General features: G+C 39.9%; 1 protein-coding gene across 1 annotated transcript in view; it reads left to right on the top strand.

Moving 5' to 3' along the window:
* The window catches only part of LOC109421914 (uncharacterized), a 159,726-nt gene that overhangs the window by 73,453 nt on the left and 71,971 nt on the right, over nt 1-14,302 (top strand). Inside the window, exon 2 of the mRNA XM_029865146.2 lies at nt 3,067-3,372. Coding sequence (XP_029721006.2) covers nt 3,067-3,372 — 306 coding nt within the window. The remainder of the gene's footprint in view (nt 1-3,066; nt 3,373-14,302) is intronic.

The raw sequence follows: 14,302 nt of genomic DNA, 5'->3' as shown, positions 1-14,302 counted from the left end.
AAGTGTTGCAAGTTACCCCATTTGACGGTTAATAATTTATTTTAAAAAAAGTCCCGACTTTGTTAGGTACGATTTGGCCAGCCCTTAATGCTACCAAGGGCTGACAGAATTGGGTCATTTTCTTCTTCTTCTTCTTCTTCTTCTTCTTCTTCTTCTTCTTCTTCTTCTTCTTCTTCTTCTTCTTCTTCTTCTTCTTCTTCTTCTTCTTCTTCTACTACTTCTTCTTGATTATGGTTCTACGTTCTCGCTGGAACTTGGTCTGCCTCTCTTTGATTTAGTGTTTATTGAGCACTTCCACAGTTTTTAATTGAAGCGTTTTCTTTGCCTGTCATTGCATGAATTTGTATATTGTAAGGCAAGCTTCAGAGGAGTTAAATATATATATATTTTATATGGTTAACTCAAATTCGACCATAGACTAAAGACTAATTTCAAGACCTGGTTATACCGGAGAAATGCCACAGAATCATATTCCGTGTGATTCGTCCTTCATTTTAATTGAATTTAGCGTGCTTCAACGATCTGACCATAAAGGCGTAATCTTAAATTATGTACTGGGTATCAAGATTTGTTCATATTCTGCGAACTTAACTGCTGAAAGGATCGCTACCATAACGTCGTTACTTCCACCCCTGTGGAAAACGATCAGGACTCGAACGGTTAATAATCTTAACCATAAATATGATTTGCATTATTTAAGCTTTAACGCTAACCATTAAAAAAATACACATTATCAAAGGATCAAAAATGGCCGAAGCGCTCAAAAAAAAATACGGAATTTCCTCAAGGGACACCTCTAGAAAGTTCTCCAGAAATTCTTTCTGGGTTTTTGCAGACAGGAGATTCCGGCAAAAATCCTTGATTATCTTTGGAATTCCTCCAGAAAGGTCTCCTTATCATTCATCCAAAAATACCTCTTCAAGCATCAAAGATTTTTTAGTAATTTCCAAAGAGTTATCTACAGGAGTTCCTCGACGGATAGTTTGAGAAATGACTCCAGAAATTCCACTTGAATTTTTTGCAGCAATTCCTTCACTGCCGTAATTCTGCAAAGTGACGTAAGCGCCATTCAAAATTTCGATATTTTTTGGTATGTTATATATAATATCTGGTGTAAAAATAACATTGTGGTATTCCTGGTGTATTAGAATGCAAGGTCTAGTCGTAATCTATCATCTATGGAAAGAAACTTAGAAGATGAGCAAGAGTTTTATGCATAATAACCAAAAAATGGGCCAAAACTATCAATGTCGCTTACGTCACTATTTATTTGGGGCCGTTCATAAACCACGTAGACTTTTTGGGGGGAGGGGGGGGTCTAGCCAAAGTCTACGCTCCATACAAATTTCAAAATTTTTGTATGGACAAAAGTCTACGAGGGGGGAGGGGGGGGGGGTCTGAGATGGCCAAATTTTGGTCTACGTGGTTTATGAACAGCCCCTTTTCCCAGCGATTCTCTTAGAAATTCCATCGAAAAATTCATACACTTCTCCAGGAACACCTCAAGTTCCTCAAGAGGTTTTACTAAGAGTTCCACCAGATAATACATCATAAATCCCTGCTTAGATTTATTTACAATTTTCTTCCGGGCAGGGATGGGAACATTTACTAGCAAAGAGTTACACTCACTTGCTATTTCCTCAGCTCAAAAGCGTGCAATCAAGAAACCATGTATGGACGAACTTTGCCGAATAGAGTAGGGGTCGCGCACGCATCCCAAAGTCACAGAGCTGTGAAAGTGACTCTCCACGAGGTGAGTGTAATTTACATCCACCTCGTGGAAAGTTGCCTTCGCAGCTCCCTCACGACTTCAGTATGCGTGTACGGCTCTGTTCGGCAAACTTTAAGACAAAACCAGAAAGCAAAAGTCGTCCATACATCGTTTCTTGATTGCACGCTTCTGAGCTGAGAAAACTGCAACTGAGTGTAACTCTTTGCAAGTGAGTGTTCCCATCCTTGCTTCCGGGATTTTTTTCAGAAATTCCTTTGGATATCGTTCCAGAATTCCTCGAGAGGTTCTCTAATTTCTCCAGGATTCACAAATTCCTCAGAAAAAATATCATAGAAATCATCTAGGCATTCTGGCATTTGAAAAAGTTTTATCAGGCGTAACTAAATAAATTACTTTATTAATTTTCATCTAGGAACCCCTCTAAATTTCTTAAGAAATTCTTTCAGAAATCCTTATTGAGGTATCTCCAGGAGTTCTTCCAGGTTCAGTGATTCCATCAGAAAATCCTCAAGGGACTCCTTAAAAAAAGTTTAAAGGGACAATTTAAAAAAAGTTTGTTAATCGGTCAACTAGTTTTCAAGACATCGTGATCACCGCAATGGCACATTTTTAAAACACCGTTTCGAGATAATCGCGTTTACAGTTTCGCGCTTATAGAGGGTGCGCGCTACAATAGGCTGTATCTTTGGTTCTAGTGATCCAATCTTTATGAAATTTGTAATGTGTATTGTCTGGCTAGTATACTTTCAGATTACGCAATAAAAAAAGTTCGATTGTTTTGTAACCAATTTAAAAAAATAATTGAAACTTATGTCAAATTTATTTTAGCATTACTTTGAAGCTCAGTGCGTGATGTTGAATTCCATAATCCATTTAGTGCTCCAAATTGGGTTCTTTAGGGGTATCCGGATTATTTTATAGTCGGATTCTCCGCCCAAAAATTAGTCGAAATCCAAAATTTCATAATTTTTGGAGTCCAGGAACTATTTTTAAATAAATGCATTGTATGGGGAAAATGTTTGTATGGGGAAAATTTTTTGTTCGGGTCGAACTGTCACTTTATCGATTGAACTGTCATTCTATCCACGAAAATTAAAACTGTTTTGTTAATTTAACCATCTAAACAAAGGTATTGGAATCCAATAAAATCACGTTATACTCCGAAAAATGAGCTCTTTCGATTAGGATATAGAAAATAGCAATATTTTATTCACTAAACAACCCAATTCTATAAATGTTGACCTGTACCTGTACACTTATGAGACTGAGTCACTGTACGTAACCGACCCCCTACTACAAGAAATCCGATTGTTGTTGTTGTGTATTTTCCGCAGAGCTTCGCTGCACTCCCATCTCGGGTTTTCAGTTTCCCCCTCAAACACCACCCGTGAGTCTAGCCACCACCACCACCACCGCCATCACCTCCGTCCCCACTGGCACCACCTCCTCGGCAGCTGCCCTAGTCCTGCCCAACGGTGTGATAGTGGATGCACCCAGCACCACCATGCAACCACCCTTGACCACCGTCGACCACCTGAGGCTGAGACTGCCACCACCGACGGTGCCGTCCAGGGTCCGGTTGTCCCCCGGAAGGAAGCTCGATCATGCCGCTGCCGCTGCGACCGCTACCGCCAGGCAAGGTTTGAATAATTGCGATTAATAACGAACGCCAGCGCACACACCCGGCCAACATCCTGCACGTTTTCGTAAAATCCTTTCCCACTAACGTCGTCCTCTTAGCTAAAAGCGTTTTATGCTAAAAACACTGCGCACTAACAGCCTGGGAGCCTTGGGGTTATGTTGCCAAATTGCGAATATTACTAACACAGGTGACCCACCCGGAGCCTTCGGTTATGATGACGGACGAGTTTACATGATAATGATGATGGCGAACAAGCAGTCCGAAAATCTCACTTTACTTTGTGAAAGCTACTAACAGCCAGCAATAAACGACTAATGGTGAGTGAGTGAAGTTTTTGGCCTCTGTTGGCCATTCGAAACTAAATGGTCCATTGAGTGGTTATATGGGGTCAGCATCGTTCCTGGGATAATTAACTCTATTTTAAAATTTTCGGTTTATTGTCGTAGTAAACCACGAAGACCAAATTGCCATCACAGACCCCCTCCCCTCCCCCATAAAGTATACGTGGTTTATGAACTGTCCCTAATTCAAATGTTGTAACTTATTTTTTGTTATCAATAATTTAAATTCATGTGCTTTTCTATATAAATACCATTAAAAAATAAAATTTAATTTTTAATCAAAACTATTGAGATTTGGAAATGGCGCAAGCATCTTGAAATACCATTTTCGAGTTGACAATTTGACTTTTGCTATACTAACTTTAAAATTTTAAACGATTAATTTGACGACTGTGGATTCTACTCTTGATAGGAATTTCTCGGCTCTGGCAGTCTGAGTGGGTAGCAAAAGGCTGCTTTGCTCATACATCCGACGTTTCGGTTATATATATATATCTAATCTTCTTCATGGAATAGGAGTTAGCTTTTTTGTTGAGGGTGCATCAATTAAATACGTCAAGCTAAACATGGGAATTTTCGACCCACCAGCAGTTTTTTGAAAGCTCGTTTAAGTTGCTTTTGAAGCCAATCGCACTACCTGTGTTTTTTCGACACCCTCGATCTTGGATCGAGAACTTATATTTGCTGATAAAATTGTTGTACAAATTCTTCTAAAATCATTTGAAACGACAATTTTTCAACATATGTTTTTATCCACAAATTTCTAAAGGATTTCTTACGAAATTTCTCCAGGAATTCCTCCCAGAATTCATTCAGGAATTCCTCCACTAATTCCTTCAGGAGTTCTTCAGGGGTTACTCTAGAAATTTATAAAGGAATTTCTCAAAATATACTTTCAAAAATTCCTCCAGTTCTCCAGAGGTTCAAATTTCTGATGGAACCCCAGAATAAATTTTCGATCGGAATCTCTTCAAAAATTTATTCAGGAGTTCCATCAGAAATTTCAGAAATGCTAAATACCATTATCTTTTCCAGGGCTGCACCCAAGAATTTCTCCAGAATTACATGGCGATTTTTCTGAATTACTTCAAGGATTTCTAGATCTATTCCACCAACGCTTTGTATTGGAATTCTTTAAGAGAATTTTAGTCGCATGCATACAGGAGGCATGAAATTTTCCCAAAAGTCATCCAGAAATTCTTTCACAATTATCACCAAATTATTATTTTAGGATTTCATCCACGGATTTGTTCAAGAGTCTATCCATGAATTTCTTCATGAATACCCTCAGCTCATGCAGAGGAATTACTTCTGAAATTCGCCCGGTGATGCTTTCAGGAATACATCCTGACCTGTTTTTCTACAAGAATTTCTTCAAGAATTAATATATTGATTTTTTTTTTTTTTTTTTTTTTTTTTTTTTTTAAGAATCCCTGCAGAGATTCCTCTAGGACTTTTGCCAGGGATGTTTTGAAAGTGTTCCTCTAAAAAAAGTAATTCAAGGATTCTTCCAAAAGTTTGTCAATTCAACTCATTCATGGAGAACAACATCGTTCCGCATGAATGGAGACAGGTCAAAGTAATAGCTATTCAAAAGCCTGGTAAACCAGCGTCTGATCATAATTCATACCGCCCAATTGCTATGTTATCATGTTTAAGGAAATTGTTGGAAAAAATGATCCTATCACGACTCGATCATTGGGTCGAATCGAATAACTTGCTTTCAAATACACAGTTCGGGTTTCGCAAGGGCAAAGGAACAAACGATTGTCTAGCGTTGCTTTCAACAGATATTCAACTGGCCTTTGCGGAAAAGGAGCAACTGGCTTCAGTTTTCTTGGATATTAAGGGCGCCTTTGATTCAGTTTCCATAGGAATATTGTCAGAAAAACTGCACAATAGTGGACTTCCAGGAATTTTAAATAATTTCTTGTATAATTTGTTGTCAGAAAAACATATGAGCTTCAATCTCGGACAACTGACAACTTCCAGAATAAGTTACATGGGCCTACCCCAAGGCTCAAGTTTAAGTCCCTTGCTTTATAATTTTTACGTGAAAGACATTGATAGTTGCTTGGAAGGACAATGCACGCTAAGACAACTTGCAGATGATGCTGTGGTTTCTCTAAAAGGCCCACATGCAGAAATGTTGCAAAGACCATTGCAAAATTCTCTAAATAATCTGTCAATCTGGGCAAGAGATTTAGGGATCGAGTTTGCTCCGCAAAAAACTCAATTGGTTGTGTTTTCTAGAAAGCGGAACCCAGCCCAACTGAAACTCAATCTTTTGGGAATAGAAATCGACCAGTCTTTGACTTCGAAATACCTTGGGGTCTGGTTTGATTCAAAAGGCACTTGGGGTACCCAAATCAAGTATTTGGTGCAAAAATGTCAACAAAGGATCAATTTTCTACGCACAATTACCGGAACATGGTGGGGTGCTCACCCGGAAGACCTCATAAAACTTTACAAAACGACTATTCTCTCTGTTATTGAGTATGGCTCTTTCTGAGTAGTGTGCGGTAGTTCGGCAGCAGCAAAGTTTCGCGCGCTCGCTTTGCTAGATTTTTGCGATTTTTTTTTCTTCTCTGCGGGGCACCGATGACGGGACGCCAAGCAGTCAGTAGTGTGCGGTAGTTCGGCAGCAGCAAAGTTTCGCGCGCTCGCTTTGCTAGATTTTTGCGATTTTTTTTGTCTCTTCTCTCTGCGGGGCTCCGACGACGGGACGAGTGAGCGCGCGCCGTGGTTGAGTCGGTTCCGAATTTTTTGCTTCCCTTCGGCGCTAGTTTCCAATACACTTTTAGTTGATAATAAATATTTTCTTTAATTTTTTGCATTTACACAAAAGAGTGAAAAATGTTAGTTCGGGTTCGCCGGTCGAGAAAAAATCCGGGCGCCGACAAGTGAGTCGCGTTCAGTGTATTTCTGTGTGGAATAGGCTAAAGGTTTCTGCTCCCTAGTGGAGTGGAGACGCGCGATTGAATTTTCTTTTTGGCTAGTTCTTGCGTCGAAAAGTGGTCGGTTGTTAACGGCGGTTTGTGTATATTGATCCATTGTCAAATCATATCACCAACCATAGGTGACTCCCGGACTGACAATGTACCTTACCCTACTAACAAAAAATTCCTTCCTGAGACAAACGTGGAGATGCAGCGATTCGCGGTCTTTTTAACAACGTTTGTCTTACTAACATTCCCTCCCTTCCTCGATGACCGTAAGGACGTGGCCGGCGCCGTTATTGACCTTATTAAAGTTGAGAGCTCTCGACCTGTGTACATTGAGAATAGTAAGCTAGTCCCAAGCCCTATTCATTGGTTCCTTGTGCAATTTCGATTGCTCTGGTCAATCACGGAGTAGCAACTACGAATTGTGCGGTCATCTATGCTCATGCTCATGCTCATGTTATTGAGTATGGCTCTTTCTGCTTCCACTCAGCAGCAAACTGCCACCTAATAAAGTTGGAACGAATTCAATACCGTTGTTTGCGTATTGCTCTCGGCTGTATGCACTCAACGCATAATGCGAGCCTTGAGGTCCTGGCAGGGGTGAAACCTCTCCAGAACCGATTCTGGGAGCTCTCGCTAAGGTTACTTATCAAGTGTGGAGTGAGCAACACACTTGTCATTGAAAATTTCGAAGAAATGCTCAGTCTGAACACTCAATCAAAATTCATGAGAATCTATCTGTTCTACATGTCATCTGATATAAGCCTACCAAGTTATAATCCTCCCCGTGTACACTTCACTAATGACAGTTCCTCTGTTAAATACGATCTGTCCATGAAACAAGCTATTCATGGAATACCAGATCAACTTCGATGTATATCTATTCCTCGCATTTTTAACGAAAAGTACCAAAATGTCAATTCCTGTAAGAGATTCTTCACTGATGGGTCTCGCATAAATGGATCCACTGGTTTCGGTGTTTTCAATGAAAATTTCACCGCCTTCCGCAAACTTCAGGAACCTTGTTCGGTTTATGTTGCTGAGCTGGCAGCAATCAACTTCGCTTTGGGGATGATTTCCAACATGCCCGTAGACCATTTCTTCATCTTCTCGGATAGCCTTAGTTCGATTGAGGCACTCCGGTCGATGAAACCTGTAAAACATTCATCTTACTTTCTTACAAAAATAAGGGAGCAGATGGGTGCACTGGTCGAAAGTTCATACAAGATTACCTTTGTATGGGTCCCCTCACATTGCTCAATTTATGGCAATGAGAAGGCGGACTCTCTCGCAAAGGTGGGCGCACAGGAAGGTGAGATCTATGATAGAAGAATTTCACATGATGAATTTTTCCATTTTGTTCGCCAGAGTTCTCTTCAAAGTTGGCAAAATGATTGGCGAGATGGCCAGCTGGGACGGTGGTTACATTCCATTATTCCTAATGTTTCTTTGCGAGTGTGGTGGTATGGTCTGGATGTAAGTCGCAATTTCATTCGCGTGATGTCAAGACTTATGTCCAACCATTACTCGCTAGACGCGCATTTACACAGGATTAACCTCGCGTTGAGCAATGTTTGTACTAAGTGCGGTTCCGGTTATGATGACATCGACCACGTAGTTTGGCAATGCCCGGATAATGACGCCTCCAGAGCGCTACTTTTGGATACCCTTGAGGCCCGAGGTAGACAACCCTTTGTTCTTGTGAGAGATGTGTTGGGGACCCGCGATGTCACATACATGGGATGTATTTTCGACTTTCTTCGCTCTGCTGGTATAAAAGTTTAATTTGCTTGTGTTTTCTTCTCCAGTTTTTTTTTCTCTGTTTTGTCCTCTTTGTGTTACCAAGCTGCTCCTGGCCATCCGGAAAACCAAGTCCCACAACAAGTTCACAGTTAAAATAAAAGTGTAAATTTAAGTGTATTTTGATGCACATATTTGGAGCATCAAAATAAACTCAAAATTCCATCGCGTTTTAAATTTACACGAGTGGATATGCGAGACAAAACCGTGTAAATTTAAACGCCATTGAATTTTACATGAAGCACAGCACGCGGCTCTCGTGGTATGTTCCTTTTCCCGTTCGTTCCTACCGATCCTGCTTCCCCGGCTGGTAGAAGATAACATGGTTTAATAAACATTGGTAAATCATGTCAATATTGGGTGGAAATCTATGTTTTATTACGCTTGTTTCGATATTTAATGAAATACATGAATATTCAATTCGCTGAAGCAGCTGAGGTTCCAGTAATGGTTGAATCTCGTCGTCCGTCTCGATGGTGAGCGCCGCGGGCTGATTGCAACGAGCAATAACCAGCAGTTTTGTTGTGATATGCGCACATCTGAAAATATGCAATTTTCCGATGAAAAATCACTTTCACTCAGCAACAAATGAATTACCTGTACTTACCTCTTACTTCAGATGGATTTCGAGCAAACGTACTCGCGTTTTCCTCAGAGCAATGGTCAAAACAGGTCAAAATCAGCAAAACCTCAGCAGCGAAGCAATTTCGTGTCGGCCATACTACTTTTCAAAACGTATCGGGTTTGGAAGTTGTCAGTGTGATTTTACACGTCGATGGGAATTTAAAGTTTTAATGACAGAAAAATCAATGTATTTCAATGCGCTTTTGAGAGATGCGTTGAAAACACACGATGATGTAATATCGTATGTATAAATGTGTAAAAATGTATCGTTTTTTATGCTCTTTTTATGTGCATTGATTTTAACTTAATATTCCATCATATTGCTTTTTCAAGTAATGTAAATTTACTTTTTTCATACTTTACACGCAGTTTAAATTTAAATATTTTTTGCTGTGTTGGTACCAACACCACAAGGCACCGAATACGCTAGCAAGATGCGATTCACCCCCGGATGAGCAGCAGTGAAACCTTTGGCCCAGTCCTTACCCTGTCCATCCCTCAAAATGTGACCTTCTAACCTCGAGCTGCCACGAGTACCCTGGCTTCCACCCATTACTAACAGATATCATTAAAAAGTTATTACTCTGTATAATGTATACTATTAAGTACAAAGAAAGATCCTCGGCTCCGTAAAGCGTTATACGCGATTGAGCCCCAAATAAACGAACTAGTTAAAAAAAAAAAAGTTTGTCAAGAGACTCCTTCAAAAATTCACTCGGGAATACCTAAAGGGTTTCCTCCAGCGATTGTTTTAGGATTTATCCTAGGATTTCTTCAAGAACCAGGGGTCTACTTCCGAGTTTTGTGTCGAGATTTGTACAGATATTTCTATTAGAATTTCTCAAAGAAGTTGCCTAAAAATTTTCCAGGGATTCCTTCGGGAATCCCTCCATCAGTTTCTTCGGGGAATTCATCAGGAATTCTTGCAGGAGGACTTATTTCCAGGGATTCTTCCAAGCAACACACATATCACCGAAAAGTCACGGCAGCGCAGGTTTTGGTTGCACAGAAGTCACTGTAACATATTTTAAACAAATAAGCGCTTATAGATACCGTCAAACGGGGTTACTTGCAACAGCGGTGTAACTTGCAACACGATGACATACACTAAATGTGAAGCATTTTCTAATAATAATGAAAACTAGTATGCCCTACTATTTTGGTTATAGAGATTATGTGTATCAAAGATCGATTTAGTATAAAAATTAGCTTTGTTTCTTTGTTTATGGTTTAGCTACACTGTTAAAACGGATTGCTCATTTTATGCCATAAAAACAAGTATGAAAATCGTGCTTGATCTCTCCCTTATAATAAGTGCGATAAGTCTGATGACCTTGCTTGCAGTTAGAGTACCCAATAGTAAGCTTAGCTAAACGATAAAAGTTTGATAAACTTATCGACTAAGTAATGCAAAAAATCATTATTATATTCGACAACCATTATGGGGTAACTTGCAACAGTTGAATTTGACGAAACCTTCTATTATTTATCTTCATTTCACGATATATTTGACAAAAATATCCGAAATGGATCATTTATTGATTACGTAACGCGTTAATTTTCAAATGACAATTCATTTTTTTTTATTTTTTTGCACGTGACGTTCAAACATTGCTAGGAAATACTACATTTTGAAGTTTCATTCATGTTTCATCATGTTAAAAGTTCAATTTTTGTTTATGAACGCTGTAAGCAATCACCAACATCAATTCTGAACCTAGATGGAGTAAATTAGTTCAGTTTAGTACCCAAATTAGCGAGTTTGGCATTTACAAAGTAGAATAGGTGTGTTTCAATCATGTTAATTTAGCTGAAATTGCCAAACACCACTTCAACTTCACTCACTCTACCTTTTCAAGAAATGACAATATTCATTGTTGACATTTTGTAATGAGTGCTAAGTCACGAGATTCATATATATTTTGTGTTTGAGGGACGTGAGACCTGTTGCTAAACGATATACTCTCGCTTGCAATAACTATCAATCCTTTATTGAAAAATTATTTGTCAATTGGTTAGTGTACATCTTTTCATGATATGTTTCATGCATAACATCAAAAATTTACAATACGACTAAATACTAGAATGTTAGTGTTGTTTAATGATAGCTAACTTAGCTTCATGTCCTATGTTGCAAGTTACCCCACAGATGGGGAAACTTGCAACAAGCATGTATTTCGCACCTTCTGAGTAGGTGGCAACGTATTTAGGTAAACCAAGTGCTGCATAGTATTCTACTCGGGGTAATTAGCGTACACGATGCTTCACAGGATGTTTCAATTGTTTAGATTTTCAATGATATTGCTTCAAAGTCGAAAAGTGTTGCAAGTTACCCCATTTGACGGTACTTTTAAAGAGAATCATTCAGCCAGGGAAAACTTTTTCAGAGTTTTACCAGTTTTCCCTCCCTTCTCTAGCAAATGCACCACGATTTTTTTCTAAGAATTGCTCCTCAAATTCCTCCAGACATTTGTTTTTGTATATATTCTAGGGATTCGTCAAGAAATTTTCAGGATTTTTCCAAGAATTCCCTTATTTGCTGATCATCGTCACAAGCTACAACAGTCGATGCAGCCTCCGTACTGATGCCGCAAATAGCTTCAGGTCGTCTATGAAGAAGGAATGGGTTATTATTGTGGTTCTCACTTTTGAGTTGGTAGCCATAGTTCCATTGGTTTTAAGTGCTCTACCGAGGAGGTTCATTGTAAGGCAAAAGCATAGCGGACTAAATGTCCTTAAAATATTACCCTCATGATGCTGAGAGTTCTGGACCGCAGCACAGATTGTGCAACGGTAATTTGAAGGGATGTGCTTCACATGCTTCCTGCACTTGTTAGCCGAAGGGAATTTTGCCGCTTTGGGATTCGGTGTCGGGACATAGGGTCAATCCCTCGGAACTACGTGGCTACTGTTGCCATGGAACAGAGGGTCTATTTGAATCACGACTTTATAACATTTCACTCGATCTTGTTTTAGGTGGGATTGCCACCTTGGGAATAGCTTCAGGTAGAAGAGCAGTTCATATTTAGCTGCAGGATGCAAGAACACACGCAACGATAGTGCCCAATAACAGTGTCCAGGCTGCTCTACCAGCAAAGCACACAAATCTTAGCTGGCGGTCTTCATCATCAACTAACCCGTGGAAACAAGAAGTAGGGATATGTGAGGAGTTCTCACTGAGGACAGAGCTGCGTTGCTTCCATGTCATCGACTCACAGTTTTGCAGTTGAAAAAGTTTGAGAGGCGTCCGTTCAATGTGATTTAGGACGTTCCAAGGGTATCAGGGATGTTCTAGGGATGTTCCATGGAATTTCAGGGATATTCTAGGGTGCTCAGCAAGTTTCAGGATGTGACAAGAACATTCCAAGGGGTTTTAGGGGGATTCAGATCGATTATAGGGGTATTCCAGAGGTGTTCCAGGGAATTTCAGGGAGTTTCACGAGCGTTCCATGGAAATTCAGAAGCTTCCAGAGTACTTCAGCGGGTTTCAGGGAGGATTGATAATACTCTTCAAATTCGAAAGAGTTTTGCAACGTTTCGCAGTTTTTTTTCTACAGCTCAGATAGTCACTAAAATGCACTCCTAATTTACTTGCGAATGAATTTCTGTCAAGTTAGGTTTCATGAGGTTTAAAGAACCAGGGATGTTCTTAGCGGGTTTCAGGGGTTTACAAGGGGTTTCAGATGCGTTCCAACAGGTTTCCAGGGGTTTTCAGAGGCGTTTAACGGGGTTGCATGGCGTTCCATGGGTGTCAGAAACGTTTCAGAGGAAATTCAGAGAAGTCCTACTTCGTTTCAGCGGTTTTCCTGGTCGTTTCTGGTGTATTCCAGAGGATTTAATGCAAAGTCAGGGGGATTCCGTGGTTTCCAGGAAATTTAAGGCGCATTTTGGAACCCCCTAAAACCACCTGAAACGCGTTAAAACGCCTTGAATCCTCTACACAACTCTTTCTGAAGTACCCATTGAAACCCCCTATAAATCGAAACCCTTGGTATGACTTGAAACCCAACTTAAACATCCCTGAAACATCCGGAAATCATTTCCAAACCTCTCTGATACGCTTTGAAACTCTCTGAACTACCCTAAAATACCTTGCAATGACTTAAAAATCCCTAGAAAAATCTTAAAACACATTGAAATGCCTTTAAATTCATCTGAAACATCCCTGAGCCTTGAGTTTCAGGCGAGTTCAGAAACTATCAAAAACCACCTGAAACGTCGCGGACCGTCGTGGAACGCATTGGAACTCCCTCTGAAACTTGGAAATTTGGAAGCTTCCTAAGATCCGAAAAGTCTTGGGTAAATACGCTTTGTAAACACACTGAAATATACGTGAAATTTTTTTAAAACTGCTACTGCAACCTCCGGAAACTACACTTCAAATCTCTCTAAAATGCCTTGAAACCACCTGAAACGCCCTGAAATACCTATAAGCTCCTCTGAACACTCCTTGAAACTCGCATGAAGGCTCCCTAAATCCCCCTTCAAACCCCTGAAACGTTTTGAAACGCCTTGAAACCTCCTGAAACTTCGAATTAGTATAATCAGATGTACCTTTTAATTCCGCCCTATGATGCTAATCCTTGACAGATACGCGTATTTCGGCTACCACTTGTAATCTTCCTCATTGTCAGTTATTACAAGTGGTAGTCGAAATACGCGTATCTGTCAAGGATAAGCAACATAGGGCGGAATTAAAAGGTACAATTGATTACACTCATTCGAAGAGGGTGTTCTACATAGAGAGTTCGAAAAGTCGGTACAAGCTCCTGAAACTTCCGTGAAAGCTCCCTATTCTCACTCTGAATCCCACAAAAATCCCTTCTAAACTCTACTGAAACCCCCTGAGGAATCATGATACGCTTTTGTACTTCCCTGAAGCATCCATGAACACCCGAAAGCATCAGAAACCTTACCCTAACTTCCGTGAAAATTCAAAATAAAATTCTAAAAAAACTGTAATTAATGAATTCAAATTACGACTATTGGAGTGAATCGTTTAACAATTAGCAAGAACCGGTCAACATAAGGGTTTGCTTAAGAATGCATTCAACGTTTGGGTTCCAGGCTTCCGGTACAAATGTTTCAATTTCTCTTAGAAAATTAAATTTAACCCTTATGTGGCCGGCAGGGTACCCGGGTACCCAGCACCCATTTAAAATACACGGTGTAGAAAAAAGCAAAAAGTTTGCCGGCCACATAACGGTTAAAGGCATTT

This window comes from Aedes albopictus, chromosome 3 (genome assembly GCF_035046485.1).
Source record: "Aedes albopictus strain Foshan chromosome 3, AalbF5, whole genome shotgun sequence".
Classification (NCBI taxonomy): Eukaryota; Metazoa; Arthropoda; class Insecta; order Diptera; family Culicidae; genus Aedes; species Aedes albopictus.
The sequence above is the reverse complement of the archived record's forward strand: the minus strand, read 5'-3'. Positions and strand labels throughout refer to the sequence as shown.